This window comes from Megalops cyprinoides, chromosome 21 (genome assembly GCF_013368585.1).
Source record: "Megalops cyprinoides isolate fMegCyp1 chromosome 21, fMegCyp1.pri, whole genome shotgun sequence".
NCBI lineage: Eukaryota > Metazoa > Chordata > Actinopteri > Elopiformes > Megalopidae > Megalops > Megalops cyprinoides.
This window is the reverse complement of record NC_050603.1, coordinates 21,777,788-21,799,061: the sequence shown is the minus strand read 5'-3', so window position 1 is coordinate 21,799,061 and position 21,274 is coordinate 21,777,788. Positions and strand designations below refer to the sequence as shown.

Here is a 21,274-nt window from a genome sequence, read left to right as displayed (position 1 = left end):
ATATCTTATGGGTCAAGACTGAAATATAGAAGTGAGGCAAATAGAAGCAATTAATATGAAGCACAAAGGAAAAAGCACTGGGAAAATGGTAAAGAGTCAGGAATCAAAACTCCAGCTTCATTGTCTAGCGGATTCTGCCACTGGAACACCAGCAAAGACACAGGTGTCACAGAAATGGCATGTGTGTCAAACACAAGAGGCTAATCTTCCGCTTTTTGGCACAAACAAAACGGCCACAGACTCACCATCATTGCCCCCGCTTTCTGATTTACACACTTCAATAACTTCCCAACAATTAAAATAATGATCCAGCACACAGCACCTAATTTCATGGCCTAGGAGGATTTGCATGGTTTTGTGTTGTTTTTCTAGTTTGTTTGCAGCCAGGTGATACATAGTGGGGCATTCTAAAAAAGGTAGTCCCTGCGGTTTCTGTCATAATCTCAATTTTGTGAGACAGAGAATGCTGTTCTTAGATAAACATCCATTGCATTTTTCCAAATCAATTTCTTGTTTCATGCAACACGTTCACCAACAATCAGTATAATCTAGTCTAGGTAAAACATAAGTCTTCTTCTTGCAATTTAGCCCTGGTTTGTGAACAGAACTCAAGTGAATGACTAAATACCGTGTATAATTTTTTTCGGAGGTTGTTTATCTAACGTACAGTGTATTCACCACCCTTTTGGAAACCACAAAAAGTCACATTCATTTAACACAAAGGCCAGCCATCAAATACAGCTGTTGGACATGATCCTAATTTTATCCTAAAATAACTAATTCGTTTCAACTGCATTGCAACTACAATTGAAAAAGTCAACTAATTCAACAACCAACAACAGGTCTGCACAACTTCAAGCCGGCGTTCCTTTTAAAAAATAATCCCAACACTGAACAAACTTGTTTTCCCCGAGCTGAAGATCGGAGACTTCTCAGACTTTCGGTGCGATCCTAGACCAAAGAAAAACACACCGCACCTGCTCCCTGGACCCGGCTCACTGAAGACGGCCCGACGGACCCTGTCGGTCCGGCTTGCAGATGACAACATTTGTGATAATCGCCGGTGAAAGAGGAGCTTTAACCTCTGGGGCTACAGCCTGACATCCATGATGAAAGAACCTCACATCTTAGACACAGACTGAGAACATCACTGGAATTAGAAACAACTGGGGGGCGAGGCTGGATGCACTTAAAATGGCTGATCTATACAGGTGGGCTCCTTCTTTTGAGTTTTCCCTCCCTACCACTTTCACCAATAACCAGTCATCGTACATCTGCGTTCTGTCATACTGCAATCAAAAAATTACGGCTGTAGGACAAGGAGGGGGAAATCATGGGACTCGGACGCCCTGAAAATGTTAAATATGAATCTAGCATGCGTGTGGTGCGTGAACGGCAAGCTCGGGCTGCGGTTGGCCGCGCCGTCTGAATTTCAATTAGCGAACAAAGAGGAACTGTGAAAGCGCAGAGGGGCGTGGCGCGAGGAAGCCCTCCTGTCGCAGGCGATCCTCCACCGGCATCCATTTCAGCTCATTAAAGCGTGTGGGCTGAGGAGTCCAGAACCCGGCGCAATCATTTGCCGGGAGCGCAGCCTCGGCAAATTGGCCTCTGGTTCTGTGGGAGAACCCGCTGTGAGGCGGAAGACTAGCCCCGGTTTTCCACATGACAGAAGGCAGGCCCGGGCAGGACCGATTGGGCCACACGCTGTGACCAACCCCCCCCCCCCCCACACACACACACACGACACCCCTCCCCTCAGAAAACACAGTACTGGATAATCTCCCGATCAGAGACTCCGCAAAGCCCCACCGGTCCCGGGAGGTGGGGGGAGGCACCCTGTATACAGGCGTACGGCCCCTAGTCACAGAGCTGCTCATTTATGATGCTGTACCTCAGGAGAGTGAGAGTACACGGCTAATAGGCTGCTGCATTTAATTCTCCGCTTTAGCTACCACTTTCACCTTCTCTTCAAATACCTTAAAATATCTGCCAAACAAGTGATCCAGATCTACACTATAAATGTAACATTGCTGGTCTAAACAGGATTCATTTATCAGCCAATATTATCCATCCAACACTTTCTCATAACACTTTTGAGGAGCCTAGATTTTATAATACTCATCCTTTAATCCCAGCAAGGGCTGACAGGCCAACCAAATGAACTTAAAATAAAAAGGAAGAAGACCCAAAAAGAACACCCAAAAAGACTGTCATTAACTGGCACTAACTTAACATTAGAAAAGTAACAACATCTGTGATCGTGTTAAAACACTTTATTTTACATATGTTTATTTTATTACAAAAGAAAGAAGCAGCCAAAGTACACTATCAAACATCCCCTCTGAAGTGAATTAATGTTCGAATGTGGCAGACAACATTCCAAATAGAAATTTCACAGGTGTGCCAGAAGCTACGATGTCTCCATCTTGTAGCCATGTTTTTCAAGCTCAGCTCTGCGGAGAAAAGAAAAAAAAATCAAGTCACTTAAGGAACACCGTGATTTTCATTTGCCATGGTTTTGAGTCAGGAACAATGCCATATTGATTAACAATCAGCTTTCTGGTGATCTCAGGTGAGAGGGAAAGTATGCATATTAACAACAAAGTTGCAAACTCATTTGTGAAAACAGTGCTGACTTCAAGCCACTGTGGCAAGTAAACATAAGTGTGAAAAAAATCCTGCCACAATAGTCTCTTAACAGAGGCATGCATTACATATCTAAATATTCTGACATTTGAATATCAAAACAAGTGATATTAAAGAGGAAATGTGTTTTTATAGTACCCAACACAGAGAAGCATGTAACATCACTTAAAGAATTGTTTCTGGAAACAACAGAAAATCTTAGGACACCAATAGCCATATTAAAAATGTACTAACACTGACCCCTAAACTACAGTCTTGCTTGTGTGCTTAATTTAACTTTAGCAGTTAACTACCACTACCAATGGCAACTCCAATGTACATTGTGAAGATGTAATTTTGAACCAGTAAACCAGTAATTAAAGAAAATGGCTCTGCAACCACAAGGCTTTGGAGTTACCGCACAGAAAAGTCTGCAACGTTGCCGACGACATTAACCAATTTGTAAATCAAAGGGTATTTACAAGATTAAACCAATCTAAAGGTAGTTCGCTTCCACCTACGATAATCGCGCTACAGTTCACCTCAAACCGTTGCCGTTACCACCACTTAGAGAAGGAAGACCCTTTTCCTCAGTTCAGTCGAACCATGTAATTTACAGGACAGCTTACCCATTCATTGGAGTCATTGTGGTCTCGGACCACCTAGAGCACATTGGTTTGTAACTGGTTTCAAAATCCCAAAAGAAGCTACTTACAGACTGGAGTTTTACATTTAAGCCCGTACACAATGTTTTCCTCAACACACGATGGCCGTTTCACATTTATTGTGGCTTTTGTATGGGATTGAGGAAAATGAAGAGAACTCATTTATCTGGTGGGAAAAAATGTGTTTGAACCGACAAGGAAGAGATTTACATTCAGGAAAATCTTCAGGGTCCCATTTTACGATCACAAAGGATTACTGATTTATGTCCCCTAAAGACAAAGACTCCAGCATTATTTTTATGGTCAAGGATACGTGAAACATATCCAGACTTCACATGCTTTGTCAGAAAAAAAAAATTCCACATAGTAAAAAAATTACTATTGTAGGCTAAGACACTTTGCATTAAGAGCCCTTTCACATAAACCACCAGAGTTCGAATCTGAGCAAATTGGAGGTACTGGGGCTCTTGCCCTCTCCTGGTGAGATGGACCCGCAAATGAATTCTGAAGGAACCGCATGGACAGGAAGTACCTGCGGTCCACTCTAAGGGTTGGTGACAGGTTACATTTATGATCCTCCAATAAATCCACTGAGAAAAGATGCAGGCCATTTCTGTACTTCCATTTTCTCCCATTGTTAAAACGTGTTTTGAGTCACGGAAAAAAATGGGTAATAGAATCCTTGCTATAATGATGCCATTTTTTCCTTGCCATGAGTAATCCGTGGACAGATATTTTGAACAGTGCAAGAAGAAGCTGGTAGAATTCCTGCTATGAAACAGAGTGCAAAGTGTAATCTGGTTGTGCTCCTTCTATTTTTGTGTTTTGGTGGCAGCATTTATGAACATCACATGCCAGCTGACCGCCTGAAGTAAGACACAGTTATGAGCACCATGTTCCCATACTGGGAACTGTAGTTCCATATGGAAATTATATCTCACATCTTTGAGGCCTGCAAAGGGATAGCATCAAACCAATGTGAAACCAAATGTCATCAGGAGGCAACAGCTTGGAATATGAATGCAGGCCTCTAAGACTAAATTAACTCTTCCTTGCTCTGTTTGTGAACGCGGGCTTGTCACAAAAAATGAAGCACACTGAAACCGCGTCTGGCTGGCTGGCCATGCTGCTGTAAAAATGCTGCCGGCTGTGTGGTGGCAGTCACCGCATGCCCTGCAATCAGAGACAGGACCCCCTCAGATCCTCTAACACCGCACCCGGCGCTCTCCGCAGCACAGGTCCGAGCCGCCACGGGGGAGGGCGTTCGACTCCTGCTGCCGACAGCGTGAAGTCCATCCTGCCTGAACCAGCATGAGCAGTGAGATTAAAACGCCTGCTCTCCCGTGCTACTTTTTATTTTTCCTCGCTTTATTCTCCCCCCCCCCATCCTTTATCACTAAGTGGTGCTGACGGGTGTTTAGTTTAAGGGTAATCTGGTGAGTTCCTCGCATTCTGCGGGTCAGCAGTCTTCCGAGGGCAGTCTTTTAGGCTGTCTGAGGGAACGTTCGAGAACCCCGGAACCCCGCCTCGGCGGGTCAAGCGTGTTGGATCTCCAATGAAGCCGTATATGGCACAGCACCACCTCGAAAAGCGGTGTGTGTCTGAAAGCCCCATCATAGCTTTGGTAAAGTAAGAATGCTGTGGCACTCTTACTTAAATGTCCCTACTTTCTCGGTTTTGTCAACAATTTCAGTCGGTTGACAGCTTTTTTGTTTTGTTCTGAATATGCTGTAATGTGGCTTGCTATTTTAGCAAACGTGTGTTCGTGTGTAAAGACAACACTACAAAAGATATGCACTACAAACAGGAATGCAAAGTATAGGTTAAGTGGCATTCCAACACGACTGACTGTTGAGCTTACGCACTTCATGAAAAAGTAAAATATCTTGCATGCATCTGTGTGTCAAGAGAAAGACAAAAGGGTCCTTTACTCAAAGATCAAGTCTGCATAAATAGCAGGTGGAAGCCAATGAAAATGCTCAGAAGAACATGGACAACCACTGATAGCGTCTTCTTCATTTGTCTATGTCAAATTACTTCATGACAACAAAATGAAGGCCAGAGTATCTATCTTGCACGCCTCTAATAACACTTCAAGCTAGTCAGCAAGTACTGACACTGATTATGAAAACCTGTAATGCAAACAGATTTTTTCCCCCAACTAAAAACAGTGTGACACCTTACATTATTGCACCTCCTAATAGTGAACTGGGCCAAAACGGATCGATCCACTTTCTGATTGTCCATGCGAAAGCACTTTAAGCGGCCGTGGTGCCGTCTTACCTCAGCTGATTTGAGAAGTCATCCTCTACATTGTCATCATCCCAGTTATCTTCCCACACATGAGCATCTTCATCCTCATCCAACCCAGTCCAATCTATTACAAACACAGGCAAAATGAACAATCCAAATCCATGATCATCCAAGCATCCCTTAGAATAATGGAACATGATCAACATATGTTAAAGTTAGACACATTTATAAGTTAAAGGAAACAGTAAATACTTGTCTACAAACAAGCTGACTAGTAACCTAAAATGAAATGACAAATTTAACTTGCACAGTGGTTTAAAGTTGCACGATATCTACAACTTAATTAATTAGTGAATTTGTATTTTGCTTTTTAAAAGTGTATTAATTGGACAACCTAGCAAATGTCCTTTCTCATGCCTTAAGGGGACACACAAACCGTAAGGCGATATGGAATCACAGGAAAGATAGACACCTTCGGGGTTATTATTCCCTTACCCTTTCAGTTTGCGCGCATTCACTACACTACCAAACTGTTTGTTTACATATGTGGGCTACAGTTAGCCTACTTTAAAGCAGGTCAGTGAATGTATGGACAACGACACAGCGTTCCACTACTAACTTCTACATGACATTTTCGTCATTTAGCAGACGCTCTTATCCAGAGTGAGTTAATCGGGTCAGTTTGTCCATTTATACATCTGGATATTTGCCTTCTCTGGATTAAGTACCTCACCTAAGGGTACAGCAGCAGTGCCCCAGCGGGGAATCGAACCAGCAATCTTTCGGTTACCGGCCCTGCTCCATACCACTATACCTCCATATATGCCCAGTCAGTCATTTAGTAAATTATCATAATCAAAGCATTTTACCGCAGTGACTCGTCTATATGCATCACTAGCTAGCAAACCGGGTGCATGTTACAACAACGAAACAGGCCTCATGGCATCAACCTTAGCTAACGTTAGCGAGCACAAGAACTGGTAGCATTTATTCGCTTTCTAGGTCACGTCAGCTACCCTGCAAGACATAGTAATTAATGGTTCGCTTCTTTGCTGAACGACATTCGTAGACGCACAACAGTCATTTCACCGACAATGAACTCCCATTTAACTAGCTAGCAATGTAGTTAGCTAAACAGCTAGTTAGCCAGCAAGCTAACCCACTGGCATCAATATCCTTACAACTGACTACAGACAGCTAGCCATGGTAGCAGTTCACAAAACTGGTGGCCATAAACTACAGCTTATTGCTCTCTACAAAAATAAATAAAACAGGCCGCTAACGGGCAAGCTGGCTACATATAGTTCTATATGACGGCCTACACTGAGTGCTGACACCCCTGAGGCTAGCTAACGTTAGCAACATAGCAAGATACTAAGCTGAGTCACTGGCTAGTCCGGCTAGCTAGCTAACGTTAGCAGGTTTGGCAAACCATTTTGATTTGGCTACAGGAAAAGAACTGGTAAGACTCGCACAGTACACACGCAGGCTCTCGGGCTGACTTTACCTTCTGCTGGGAATTCTTCAAACTCGTCGTCCTCCTCTAATAGTCCCAAATCCACAGTTTGTTTCTTTTCCGACATCGTCTCCGACTTTCTCTGAGCGCGCTCGCGAGCTAAGCGTTTGCGTTACTGTAATGCAGGCCTTACGGGACAGCGGTGCTGTTTCCCTGCTCTGCGCATGCGCATTTGGTAAAGCGGTGATTTGGACGAAGGGCTTCGCGCAGGCGCTTCCACAGAGGCACTGAAAGCAGCCGGGGACTTCGGGCTTTGGATAATCTTGACCAAAACCTATAGCACCCCATTACATTTTTCTCCAATATAACCCATATTCATATTTATTCAGAAATATTTGGATAAATGTTTATGAATACCAATAAATGTTTTGTTTTATTTGTTTTGTAAATTGTTATATTATTTTAGTGCTAGAATTTATTATGTTATAAAGAAATGATTATATGTTGAATTAATTGTATATTTTAAATAAATTGTATTATTCTAATCTGATTAATATGTTTTTGTCATTCCACATTGTTTATTGCACCTCTACAGCAAAGGGAAAATGCTTACACTGCCAAATGAGCCACAGTGTCCATGTCATTGTGTTGGAGGAAGCTTGTGATGATTCGTCTACATTGTAAAAACTATGTTTGTACTTTCATTTTTGTATATATTTATGAGAAGATATATTCATTGCTAGCTATTGCACTGTGACCATGCACCGTGTCTTGCATTGTAATGAATGAAAAGCACACTCTCTGAAACTCCTTACTCAAAATGAAGGACAACTTGCAAAAAAAGGGGGGGGGGTGAATAACCATCTGAGATTGAAAATCATTCTGGCATTGAGGCCTAGACCAATACAAAGCCTTCAATCAATGGGTATCAATGGTTGACCAGTCACTTCCATCAAGGGAAATGACATGGCTACCATTCAAATTCAATACAATTAACATCAGATAACATAAGATACTGTATTTACACTCTTACATTTAAAGGAATAACATAGCCTTAAGACTAAAATAAATATGAAGTTACTTAAAATGTGAAGATCACCTTCAAGGGTGTTGCCACACGTGATACAGAAACTATGAGTGATTCCATATCGCACATGTTGAATTCTTAAGACAATGTAAAGCATAACAAACAACAAGCACACCTTCAATACCTGTGTACTCATGTTGGACATTGAAAAGTTTCAAAGGCATTGCTGGAGTCAGAGACGCAATAAGGAATCAGACAATAGTTCCAAAAATAGTAATAATATTGTTAAAATAATGATAATAATGTTGAAGTCAAACTCTGCTGATGTTGTTATTTATTAACATAGTTTGAAAAACTGATAAACTGAAATGCAAATGGTGCCAACAGAAGCAGAATATATGTAGACCTGCTTGTTCACGTAAGTGAAATGCAACTGTCAAAAAGGAAAATAACAGTCATATGTTAATATTGTCAGAAGCCCTGCCAGAAATTATTACCAAGCCAGTGGACCTCTATTAGCAGATATCACTTAATAAGATTTTATAATCAAAAGGTTTACATTCTTATTTAGGTGGCTTGTTTAAATAAGGTGATCAACTTCAGCCAAATGTGAACTGTTAGAAAATGTAAATGCATCCACTGCAAGGCCACATGCACCACTGTGTAGTTTCATACCACGAAGGACAGAAAAACCTCCCTCATGTCTGGATTCAGTCATTTACTCTTCTCTCAAATTATTCTGCAGTCCTCAAAAGCATTTGACATACAACAGTGCTTGTGAAACAGAGGCGCAAGTTCAAGAAAATTACCTCAGATCAAAACAAGTGCCCAGCTGATATGATAAAAAAAGTCATCATAATAATGGCGATGTAGAGCAAAGCCAATGAGAGGATATACAAATCTCAAAATTACTTGTTTGCTCCAGGAGAGCTGGTGGAGGTTTCTCACCAACCCAGAAAAAGGAAAGGGAAACAAAATATGAAGAAATAAGTGAGCACACCGGTGAGGTCAATGACCGCTCTCAGTCTCAGGTGAGTCTCTGGGAAGTGGCTGCAGCGTCTGCCTGGCATACCTGAGACTGCTGTTACACTGTGGCGCCTGGAGTCTCCCGGGGCAGACAGTGGACTGCCCAGACTGACTCCTGGGCATTCTTCGCATCTGAGAATGCCTTTCATAGTGTGGGCCTGTCCCAGAGGGCCTAAGCCTTAGCTGGGACTGCAGCCGAGACTGGCAGTCTCTGTTCCCGGGCCCCTATCAAGGCAGGTGATCGTGATATGGCCTTTGGGGTGGGGGGAGGGGGGGGGTAAGGGATGGGGGAGAGGGGGGTGGGGTGTGAGACAATGACAGTCATCACCTCCCACCCCCCTTCCCCCACCCCCCACCGCCCGAGTTCTCTCCTCACTGATTCCCCACTCAGATTAGGGACACGGCTACTTGTCTGCCAGAGAAAGTGACAACATCTGAGAGACGGGGACAAGGGGCCTTACTCCATGCTGGAGCCACAGAGCTGATAACCATCCCGTAACGTCCCCTCAGATCGGCTGATCACTGATTTACCCAAGTGTTTCTCCTGGGACAGATCGTCACCGACATTCTGCTGAATCTGATTCAAAAGTCATCATCATTGACAAGGGGCCACAGTTTTGTGGATGTTTTGTGTTTTGTGTGTGTGTGTGTGTGTGTGTGTGTGTGTGTGTGTGTGTGTACAGTGCACTGTTGCTGTGTTCTCCATTCCCCAGACTGATTACAAGGTGGCAATAATTTACCAAGATAAAAATAAGGGAAAAAGATATTTTTGAAGAGATGTTGGGAATGATCACTGTGGATTAGGGCTGCCTAATCATCCAATTAATAAGATTAATTTCAGAAAAACATGTCTGCTTTGGTCTTCGGAAATCTGCTGGGGCTGAGACCCTTCCAGGATATATCTGTCAAGATTCTGTATTAAACTTGATCCCGTGGCCTGAGTCAAGGGCTTTGTGTTCGGGATCAGAACCATTGTCATTAAAAGTGGCGGTCTCATCAGGGAGAAACACAAGACACGGTCAAAGTAAATTTGTTGAACATAGCCAGTGTTTTGGGTGGTGGATATAAAATATATATAAGAGTGATGCCCGTTTCTGGGGGGGGTTTTGGTCATCTTCTCTTTTCTCCACAGACCATTTCATTTAACAGTCTGTCATGAAGAATTTAAGTTTCATATTTTCCTCTGTCAGTCTTGAAAAGATCTGTCATCTGTGGCTTGAAGTACAGTTTGCCAACAGGCTAATAGCCCCCTATGACAATACAATCCAATATTTGTCCTTCCAGGCCCCAGGTAATCCTGTCCACCTTAGCTGCTCAGTTATGGTCAGGCTTAAGTTGCATATTTTGTTTTTATCAGGATTTCGCTGATAAATGCTATCAGCGAGAGTGAAATGAAATATGGGGGGTCTATCTCGTGTTGCAAGATTGGACAGTTACCATCTCGTTTTATGAAGGGGGTTTGTTCATATCTCAAAATAACACACAGAACAATGGCGCCTTCATTGGCAACGAGTTCATTGATAATGCATTTGTAATGTGTGTCAAAGTGGTCGCGATGTGAACCTAACAGCAGTCCTGTTGCATCCCTACTTAGTCTCATTTTTCAGTAAGTGTACCATTTTTGTCTGTAAAATTTGCCTGAGTGTGGGTTTTAATGAGCCCTCAGCCCTCCACTAACAATAAATCACAAACAGCTGTGTGTACTTGTATAAAATTTTATTAGTCATATTAAAATGATGACAACACAGTTTACTCACATATTTCTTGAATTGTTTAATAACATTAAAAAAACACCCAAATTACGAATGAAATTTAAACCCTTATTAAATAATGTGAAAATGGTGAAGTGGTCTTTTTGGTTTTCAGACTTTTTGAAAAATATGAATGATTACATTTATAATAGTCATTATTGTTCATGCATTTGTTTTATTTATCCCAAATTCAGCTATTCTTGCACAGCACAGATTATGCGGTGCATATTCATAAACAACTTCAGGAACAAATTTCACGCCGTTGACTTGATTTAGCTGGGTGCATTTCAGGGCAGTGTCATTTTAGTAACATTTTCTTCATTCATGCTTCATCATGAAATGTCCAAGGTAATAATAACATTTGGTGGAAACTGAAAAAGACAGATATCTGCATTTTTAAAATATTCGAATATGGATTATTACAATGATAGCGGCCACATCAAAGTACAGTTTATGCAGTACAAGTTAAGTTAATGACAACATAATGCATATGCACAAGGAGGATAGTCCTTCAAGTATTCCAAACCTTTCAGACAGCTGTTTATATATTTTATTTATTTATTTATATATGTTTTATATTTCCCATACTGTACTGACAATGCATCTCGTATTCTGCAGCCACTGAAATTAATGACACATTTAGGAGAAGGCAAAATGGTAACACTTGCTTAAACATTTGCTTACTCAACTTTGAGAAAAAAGCACATTGTGGTTAAAATGTGGGCTTAAATGGGAATTTTAAGAGCTTTCTGAAAGAACCCTTAAAGGGCACACATTTGTAAGCCATTTCTCTATGTATAAATGTTTTCACTTACGCCTTCCACTGAGTCGCTTGGACTTTACCAGAGTGATTCTGTTCATTTTGCCAAGTATTTTGCCATTGCTGCTCTGGCCTACTATATTTCAGGTTACTTCACATTTAACACTGAAATGCTGGTGTATAGCTTATAGTATAGCAGTGGTGGATATAGATATTAATGCCAGTGCAACGGAAAGCAAGGTGTGATGAAAAGACATCTTGGTGATCTGTCAAAGCCTGTGCTTTTTTTTTTGCAAATACACACATCTTCTAACAAGGAACTTTCAGTCCACAAAGACCTGGGATTCAAATATATTGAATACACCCCATGACGTTTACACATCTGAATTTCTGTTACACACCTGAATTTCTTATTTGTTTCTTTGGAAAGTACCGAGGGGTCTCTAATGACTACAGCAGCAGGTCATGACATATTTCATCCCAAATGAAATATATATATATATATATATATATATATATATATATATATATATCCCAAATCCCAAAAGGAGTTTCCTGCAGCAGCATCCTTACTAGTTCTTATTACTGTGTGTGTCTGTGTGTCTATATATATATATACTATATTTATATAGATTTGATTTGTTCAACGCTTTTTTGATGACTGCATAATTCCTATTAACTATTTCATAGTTTTGATGAGGAACCCTTCTATAAGTAGATGTGTCCAAACATTTGACTGGTACTGTATTTATACACAAGCACAGAAAGATGTTACGGAGACATAATTACTAGCACTGAAAGATGTTACAACCAGCACATAAAGTGTATTTTTTCCAGCCAAGGGAAAAACAGTCCACCAAGCTTCGTCGTCAATCAAACAGACAAGCACTTTGCTCGCGTTTGAAATATGGACCTCTTGAGACTCAACAAAGGTCAGTCCTTCTATAAACAGAAGGTGATGCACCTTGCCTTTTCTTCCCCTCTTCCCCCGCACAATGCAGTGGCATTGATCCAAACCCTGAGGTGAAACCGGAGCATTATTTTGCATCCTCCCTCTTCCAAACCAAGCCCTAGCCGAAGTTGCTTGGGGTTTTCTCTCCCGGCCACAATGGGGCTTTTTGTCTGCCGCATGTCGTTCGCATGCCTTAAGATAGAAGCCCGCGGTGTCTGGCGCGGCCTCTCCTGCTGACCTGGTTTCTCCTGTTTTCTCCAGGTCACTCTGTGACAGCCTCAAGTGGCCATCCTTCAGCGGCCGGTTCAGCGGGCGATGAAGTGGCCGGCTCTAATACCTCCTCATTCTGCATCTGTCATTCCAGGAGTATTAAGAACAAATGACATAACATGCCTCAGGTGATGCCAATGCCTCTCATTTATGCCTGTTTATAATCAGTGTGACATCTTGCCAGGCTTTGCACATACCAGTGGTGTTCCACGTGCATTATATAACTTAATTGCCCTTTTAAATTGCGCCTTTAATTTGTAACTAGTTTGGCACTGGAGTAGCCAAATCAATGGCAGAGAACACAGAGCACTCTTGGAGTGTGCAGTTGGCATGCGCTTATTTGTCAGGGGAATATATCTGTAATGTGATACAAATTCTGCCACTTTGCAAATGCAGAAAAATACATACATTGCATGTGCCATGCATATCTTTCTGTCAAATCATTTTTTTTCATTAAATTATCTGTAAAAATGCATACCTTTCACCTTTAGTCTTGAGAGTTCTTCTGTAAAATTATTTTTCACTATGCTTCTTGAGGTTTTTCACGTTATCTTTTTACAAGGAGAACCTGCTGATTTGGTGCACCCATTGTGTAATTATGTTAGTGTGAACAGGGTATTACTCCAGGGTTATTGGGGGCAATTACACTTAGGTGAAGATTGCAGGAAGAAGGAAAGTGTAATATCAAATTGGCTCTAAGGTAGTGGCTAGAAACAATAGCAATTTAGGGAACTTATAGGAGTATCTGTATCATAATGTACTTGAGTGCACTAACACCTACTTCCCAGCTTCCCATGTGTACAAATCAATAGAATTGAACCTGTCCACCTACACAACTGCCTTTAAGATGAACAGGTGAAAGTTTTTATGTCACTTTGTGACAGATCTGGGTTTTGTTACATGTTAAAATAATAAAGAGTTTGTGTGTTTGTATGTATGTGTATATGTATCAGCTTAGCTTTGAAATGTAAAATATTTTTATTCCGAAATATTTTTCAAAATATTTTTATTTCATTAGTATTATTTCAATGGCAGGTAGGATCATTTTGAATCGAACTGAATTTCTCACAGAATTTCATTTCCTCTCCACCATTCAAAATACTTCATTCTGGAAATCTCCGAATGCAGAGATTCAAGGAATTTTAACTAAAAAACTAAACTAAACTTTAGCTTTCCATTCTGACATCATTTACTATTACTGGCTGGGCACTTCCAGACAGCAGCATAATTCATGCACCACCTCATTACTAACCATTATCCCCACAGATGGCATGTCAATGCAGATCCAAACAGCATAATAAAATGCATAATTTTACATTCCATCTGGTGTGTTCTATAACAAAACCATTCTGAAGGTATCAATACTATTCTCGGGACTTCGGCCACAATATGGATGACAAAAGTCTGCCAAACATGTGGTCACCCCCCCCCCCCCACCAAAACATGTGGCAATCCAACGCCCCCCCCCCCCCCATGCATTTCATTGGCTGAATTGATAAATGAACCTCTTTTTGTTTTCTAGGAATGCTTTTTTCTGAGGCCTACAGCTCTGGACTTTGTCCAGGAAACCTCTAACAGCCGCTAATTAAGTTGTTAGATGTAGGAGGCAGGGACGCAGGCCTCCGGTTGTCACCTGGGCCTGTGTTTATTGGAACAGGGGATCGTGCCTGATCACAACAGGAGACCCCTCACCCCTGCTGGAGAGCCTCCGCTCCTCAGCTCCTCTTTCTTCTCCTCCAGGACCCTCGGACTCCGTGTTTTTACAGCTTGGCTGGGACATTTACAAACGCAATTATTAGTATTTTATCAAAACATCCCCTCCAATGCCGCCAATACGTCCTTGTCTCGCGGCCGCATTTAAGCGAATTCAAGGTATCTGTATGTTGCGGTGAGGTTGACATGTGCACAAACAAAGCGGGAAAGCATATGTGCGGGTCATTTTGTGAGAGTTAGTGAAACGGGAGGAGAGTGTCGTTGGTGTGAAGGTGCATGACATGAAATGAAGCGGGTTCAGCTAAAACCAGACTCAAGATGAGATGTTCTAGTGAGGATGTTAGCAGGTAACACTCACAATGATGTTAACATATGAACAAATAAATAGGGACTCACACAAGCCAGTCATTTTTTTGTAAGCTTGCAAAATGAGAGAAGAGATTCATCAGAGTGTGTGCAAAATTAAATGAAAGGGGTCAGCTGGAACAAGATTAAAGATGAGCGACTCCCCTAAGGACATATACAGATGGCACTTACCTACTTATGAAAGTGTGTCTGACTCATGCACAAAAACTTTGGAAGAGCCAGAATGAAGTCAGCCTTTTTCTTACTTAATGGACAGATATTAATATTCAAAACAATCGAGACTAACACACCGGCAGTTACAACAGTGTCTATTTCCCTTGCTCTGAAATAGATTTAATGATAGCTTGATGGAAATCTGAAAGAAGAACAGTGAAGATGAGTTCTCTCCATGAGAGCTAATGTGTCCTTGGTCCATTTAAAACATAACAAGTGTTGTTAATTTGGTGACAAATTTTTTTTAAAAAATCAACATAAATAACAAATCAACAAAAAATAACAACTGTGAACAAGAAGAGTGAATGCACCTTATTAATCAAGGGGAAGCAAAAGGAATCTCAAAGTACGGTAACATCCATTGTTGTGTTCAGCAAATTTCAAATTGGCAGGGAGAAACATCAATTCTGATCACTTCTGAATCACTCTGAGGACAAAAAAATGGGGTCTGAGCTCTGAGATTGGCACAGAGCTGGCTGCATTAGGTAGCTAATTACTCTGGAGCAGTTCAGAAGTATGCAAACATTTTGCCAGAACTTCCCCAGTGTCAAAGTCATTACTGTCTGATAATTGTCTCTTCCCCTTCATTGAATTCTTACGCAGGATTCAACATCTGCTGTTTAAAATCAATTCTGAATTTCCAAGCGGGGAAATCTATTTTGCGTAAACCTTTCCAATTATTAGGAAGCGCTCAGATCCCCGGTGGGGCCTGCACTAATGTTTTAAACTGATTTAATTTTTAACTCGTTCCTAACCCAGACTTGGATTGTTTCTTATGGCTTTGCTGTAACCGTTGCTGGATTCTCTTTTCTCTGGTGTTTATTGCCACAATCCATTCCACAAGTTAAGGTCATAACGGCCCCGCTGTAGATCGGCCATGGCCACACCCCCAACCATTAGAGCAACAGCACACACCTTTTCCCATTGTTTGAAGCCTGCGAAACCCAGTTTGCCCCTAAGCCTAACCCCTCTGCTGAACTCAGCCTTCCACAGTGACCAACCTGCTGCTAAACTCAACCCAGATAAACCTCACTCCCTGCTGAGGCCAACCCTCCGCTAAGATCATTCTGTCTGCCAAGGCAAATCAGTGTGCTAAGCCCAACCCGCTGCTAAGACCAAACCAAGTTTAAGTCATTTGAAAAAACGGACAAATTAAGGTAATAATAAACAGTGAATGCTATCGAAGTTTACATGTAGATATTCCAGTTTATGCGCACATAAATGATCCATACAATATGAATGGCAAATGTATGTCAGCAACGTGGTTTTGAATGTCATTTGAATGTCTCTAGTCTTGTTATCTTCAGATGCTGAATGTATTCAGCCTGACAAATGTTTGAAAATATTTTCTGATTAATGTGATAATAATATTGTTATTTGTTGAACTGTTATCATCTTTTTTGTTCACCTTTGTGTGCTAAACATTTAAATTACAGCTTGATACCTCAGCATCATGTCTGGTAATCTCTGTCATAGTCTGAATGGCATTGCTTTATGAACGAGTCCGGGCTCAATGCTGGATCCTTCACAGTCTGAATGCTAGTCTAACAGTTTAAGTTGTGATTCATTTTTGAGGACACCAGACTGTGCCTTATCATTAGCAACACTGAACAAACTCTTCAACTGTTCTGCAACTTTACAGGACACATTGACCTAAACTATGGAAACAGCTCTGGCCTGAGCTTAAAAATGACTGTAGAGGTATTAAGCCCCACTTGTGTGCAGAAGTTAGGGCAGGAGACCAAAAATAATTTTGAGAACATACCCACAGGCGAGGTGTAAGCTGCTCAGCCAATGACAAGTGTTTAAGTAGACCAGAACACCCTTGGTAGAGTGCAGATGAAACAGGAGGAGGTGAAGGGGAAAGTGGTGATTTGTCATTAAGACTTTTCAAAGAAATGAGAACGCAGAGGGTCCAATTTAACCCCCCCCCCCCCCCCCCCCCCCCCGCACCCTCTCTCAAAATGCACATGTGGCCCTACCTCTAAAAGAGCTTAATGTTAATACTTAGAGCAGCGAGCGATAGCTTGCCCCTTAATACAGCAAAGGCACAACAGCCAGGCATGTGATTATTGGAAAACAACCAAAACAAACATTATGAAAAGAGGCTGTCATTTTATTTCTGGTAATTTAATTCCAGCGTGTAATGAGGATTTATTCACAATGAGGATGCATTCATTTATGTGGGAATCCCATATTTGTTTTCATGCAAACATTAAAAGATGTTCCCGAGAGTACTTTTACATATCCATGTATAACATAACATTTAACTGAACTTTTCATTAACTGTTGTACTAAATACAGTACAGACATATTTAAGAACACATTCACAGATTTTAGTTTTACTGATTGTAGAATGCACTTCAAAAAACATGATGGAATACCACAAATACTCATTGTAAAGTATAATATGAAATCTTTAGCTGTTAGCCCTTCCATTGTTTAGTGTCCTACTGGTCAAAGGATCTGATTTTGGTCTGGTTTACCATCCTGTCAATCATGGCTGAAGTTCAACAAAAGCAAAAACTAGCATGAGAGTACCTTGCTGAAGCCACTGCAACTTCACACGAATCACACTGCAAGCTATGACTTTGAAATTACATTGAGGGATAATCATTATCTGTTACAAACCTCAGCCATTACTTAACATCAAAGCTACATCATTCACAGTTTTTTGCACATAAAATTGCCTTTTAGCAGTAATTGAATGAGTGAAACATACAGATGGGAGGCGTTAGCCTGGGAAGACAAAGTGGGATGATGCTCTTTTGTTAGAAGACATACTCAAAGGATTTTTTTCACTCTGAATCTCATTTTCAAATTGATATGAAAACAAAAAAAAAACTAAAGTAGCCTAAGAGCCTGGAGGAAAGCACCGTTGTGAATTTAATGTATCAGATTCATTAAAAATGCATAAAAATGGCCTGTTATGTGGGTGTGTCTGCATTTTGGCCAAGAAGCCATTTGAGGTTAGACATATTTCAATGTAGTACATCTTTCAATGTTTTTGACTATCTGTCTATTTATCTATCTATCTATCTATCTATCTATCTATCTATCTATCTATCTATCTGTCTGTCTCTCTGTCTGTCTATAGATATGTATATTAAACCATAATAGCAGTGTTTTCCCTATCTTGGCATCATTGTTTGCTGCATGGGATTGACATGTGATCATTTACATGAACCTACATGAACAAACCAGTCAGACTGAGAGAAGCAACAGTATCAATTTCTGTGTATGATGGCATCAGCCAAAGGTGGACCAATAAAGCAGCAGCTACATTTGTCCTTGCCAGCTGTAACACCTCACCTCATTGGTTAATCAGATACCTCGATGTTGGAGTGCAACGTGAAGAGCACAATAACAAAACCACAAACCATGAAATCATAATATGCTAACACATAGTTCCGAAGAAAAACCGGAATGTGAAAAAACCCGACCTGGTCTTTTTTGCCTCGAGAAGAAAACTTTCTGGAGCTGAGAGACACAAGAGTGTATCTTTAATTCTGTGTGACATAATGCACAAGTTACAAATATTTTGGGAATGGAGGACATTCAGAAACCAAATACACAAATTAGCTGCAATTTAACAAATGTGTAAATATTGACCACGTGCTCACTATGCTTTAAAACCTTCCAAACTCAAACAAAAATATGCAAAGCCACATATCTATGAGTGTGCTGTAACATAAAATATCAAAGCATTTTTCCAGACCTGTGGACAGTTAATGCTGGGCAAAAATTTTGTCTATTAAAAATTGATAAACACAGACTTCATCACCCACTGTTTTGTCAGGATGCCGTGCGCTTTTCCCCCTTCAGTTTTCACATGTGCATTTGCCAGCGCTGTTGGTCTTGTTCTGTTTTGACTGTAAATGGGAGTGCAAGGGTCTCGTATCCTGAGGTTTCTCCTCTGTGGAGGGGCTCCAGAAAGGGGGGGGCGGTGGGGGGGGGAGGCAGGCTGTACTTTGAACAGCTGCCAGCCATTGTTTATTTTGGCTTCTACATCTTTATGAAATATTTTTTTGAATTCTGGACTTTGGAATCAAACATTTCATTTCTCAATGGGAAATTGCTTCAGACCATTGCCTAAGAAGTCCGGCGTTAGTTACATTTTTTGTGCAACGATCAGTTTCACCATTAAAATGTTAAACAGAAAACTAGAATGAGATGTTACATCCCTGTGAGGCACGGCCAGAGAAATTAGTGGAAAGTATATGTTAAAAGATGCAACTGTACATGGACAAGTAAAGTACAAAATACATGATTCCAAGTTCTGCTTGCAGATTTCATGTAAGTGGTTGGCTACATTGTTCTAATTGCACCTCAGAAAGCATCCCTCAGGACCCAGTAACGAGCTGTGTCTATTGTGTTCTGTGATGTGTGCCCCTAGCTGTGACAATAGGGTGTTCCTGTGGACTGACTGCGTAATTACCTGCTTTCCATAACTAGTCTTAGTAAATTGGTCGTTAACTTCACGCTGATTCCAGCCACAATGAACCTGGGTGTGTTTGTGCTGGGCCTATCACCTTGGTGAGTCTTTTCCTTTTACTCATGGGCAAGCAGTATCTTCCATGTAAATGCTATTTATGTTTCTATGTAAACTTTATCAAGATTTATATTCCAAATTGTACTTATTTGTGGCTGACATTGTCACTTACAGTCCCTTAACCTTTACCGGTGAGTATCAGCACTGTCACCAGGTCAGTTCATTTAAGGTGTTATCTTTTTAATTACTATGTAATAACACAAAAATAGATCTACTAGTTATACTAAAGGATGTGGCTTAAACTACATCATTTATAGCTGGGTAAATCCCGGTGATATTAGAGAAGGTTGATTGAATTTTACTGCATGCATTCTGTGGGGTGACGGGTTCTGTCCAGAACCTCAAGTGAAGGCCACACCTGGACTTTGGAGGGTACCAGGCGGTGCGAGCTCATAGACTGCTGATATTAGGCTGTTTATTCTGAAGACAGAGGACGGAGGCTGTCATGCTGGAGGTGTCTGAGTGCTTCCTCTTCCTCCTGGATGTGAGCTCTCCATCTAAACCCCCATGGGCTGTAGCCCTGCAGCTGGACCAGCGCTGCTGCTGCTGCTCCATGTCCAGACAGGGCCAGGGGGGACAGGGGGGCCCAGAGAGGACCGGGGGGCCGGCGAAGGCCGGAGATAGCGTGACCAGCCCAGACTAGCAAGCACTGTGCCGCACTTGTTCCAGGAGTAGATGAACAAGCACAGACTTTCATAGGGGTGTCGGTACAAATAAGCTCTTTTATATCCCTTGGGGGGGGGGGGCAGACAAGAGGGCCAACTGGAGCTGTGCGACATGGAGCTTAACAACACAGGACGGGTTGGTGGTGGTGGCGGTGGGGGTTTGGGGGGGGGGGGGGGGGGGGGGGGGCAGAAAATGGGTTAATTGATGAGCCTGCATGACATCAGTCCCGTCGCTATGACTTCCCAGCCCAACCCCCCCCCCACCCCCTCCAAGTTTTCAGATCCTGTCTGAGACACTTTTTTTACACGTTTGCCACAACTTCCCCTCATTCCGTCCCAGATGGCAAATAACACCGGGCCCGCTGGTCTGCGAGCTCCAGCGTGATGTTAATAATTAGTGTCATTTACGCTGAGACAAGGACTGGGGATCTGCCGACGGTCCCCACTTTTCAAACAATCGCGTCCCCCTAAGCCATTCACAGAGGCAGAGGAGGATATGCAAATTCCCCCCCCCAGCACCACCATTGTCCATACTGTCATCGAAGCACTTCACTACAAAAGAGCTGTCTGCCAAAAACCCAGCTCTTTTGAATGTTTAACAAATACGGATTTTCTTCCATAAATAATTCCGAAAATTAGACACCATTCAAGGAACACAAATACACAGATCATAACACATACATGTATGTGCGGCTGAACAGATCATCTCGAAAAAAGTTTCTTTCAAGCTAATTTGGATTATTCTTTCCCGAAAATGTGAGTCAAGTGGATTGTTTGTTGGCTGTACATCTGAACGCATACAATCATGTTACAACCAGGATCTGATAGGCTGAGAGATTGTTTTTACAAAATATGTGCAAATGAAACACATTTGTGAAATGTAAATTCTGCAGCAGTCATATGGGTTATCAGATTATGGCAGCATGCATGCCTGCTGAAAAGGTCTCCATTTTATTTAATTGTCTCATAAACCACATGCT

At 41.6% G+C, this 21,274-nt stretch overlaps 1 protein-coding gene across 1 annotated transcript; it reads right to left on the bottom strand.

Annotated features, from left to right (window-relative positions):
• Window positions 1-2,293: 2,293 nt before the first annotated feature.
• sem1 (SEM1 26S proteasome complex subunit) lies at window positions 2,294-7,218 on the bottom strand. Its single transcript, XM_036515884.1, has 3 exons — window positions 7,051-7,218; window positions 5,574-5,667; window positions 2,294-2,453 (listed from the first exon to the last, which is right to left on the bottom strand). The coding sequence occupies exons 1-3, from the start codon at window positions 7,124-7,126 to the stop codon at window positions 2,411-2,413; spliced, it is 213 nt and encodes a 70-aa protein (XP_036371777.1). The 5' UTR covers window positions 7,127-7,218; the 3' UTR covers window positions 2,294-2,410.
• Window positions 7,219-21,274: the final 14,056 nt, after the last annotated feature.

Bases quoted from the DNA above. Each gene is read 5' to 3' on its own strand.
- sem1 (XM_036515884.1), bottom strand. From the start codon at position 7,126: ATGTCGGAAAAGAAACAAACTGTGGATTTGGGACTATTAGAGGAGGAC. The intron at 5,668-7,050 runs GTAAAGTCAGCC...TGTTTGTAATAG, and splicing joins TGAAGAATTCCCAGCAGAAG to ATTGGACTGGGTTGGATGAG. The intron at 2,454-5,573 runs GTAAGACGGCAC...TTTTCTCCGCAG, and splicing joins GACTTCTCAAATCAGCTGAG to AGCTGAGCTTGAAAAACATG.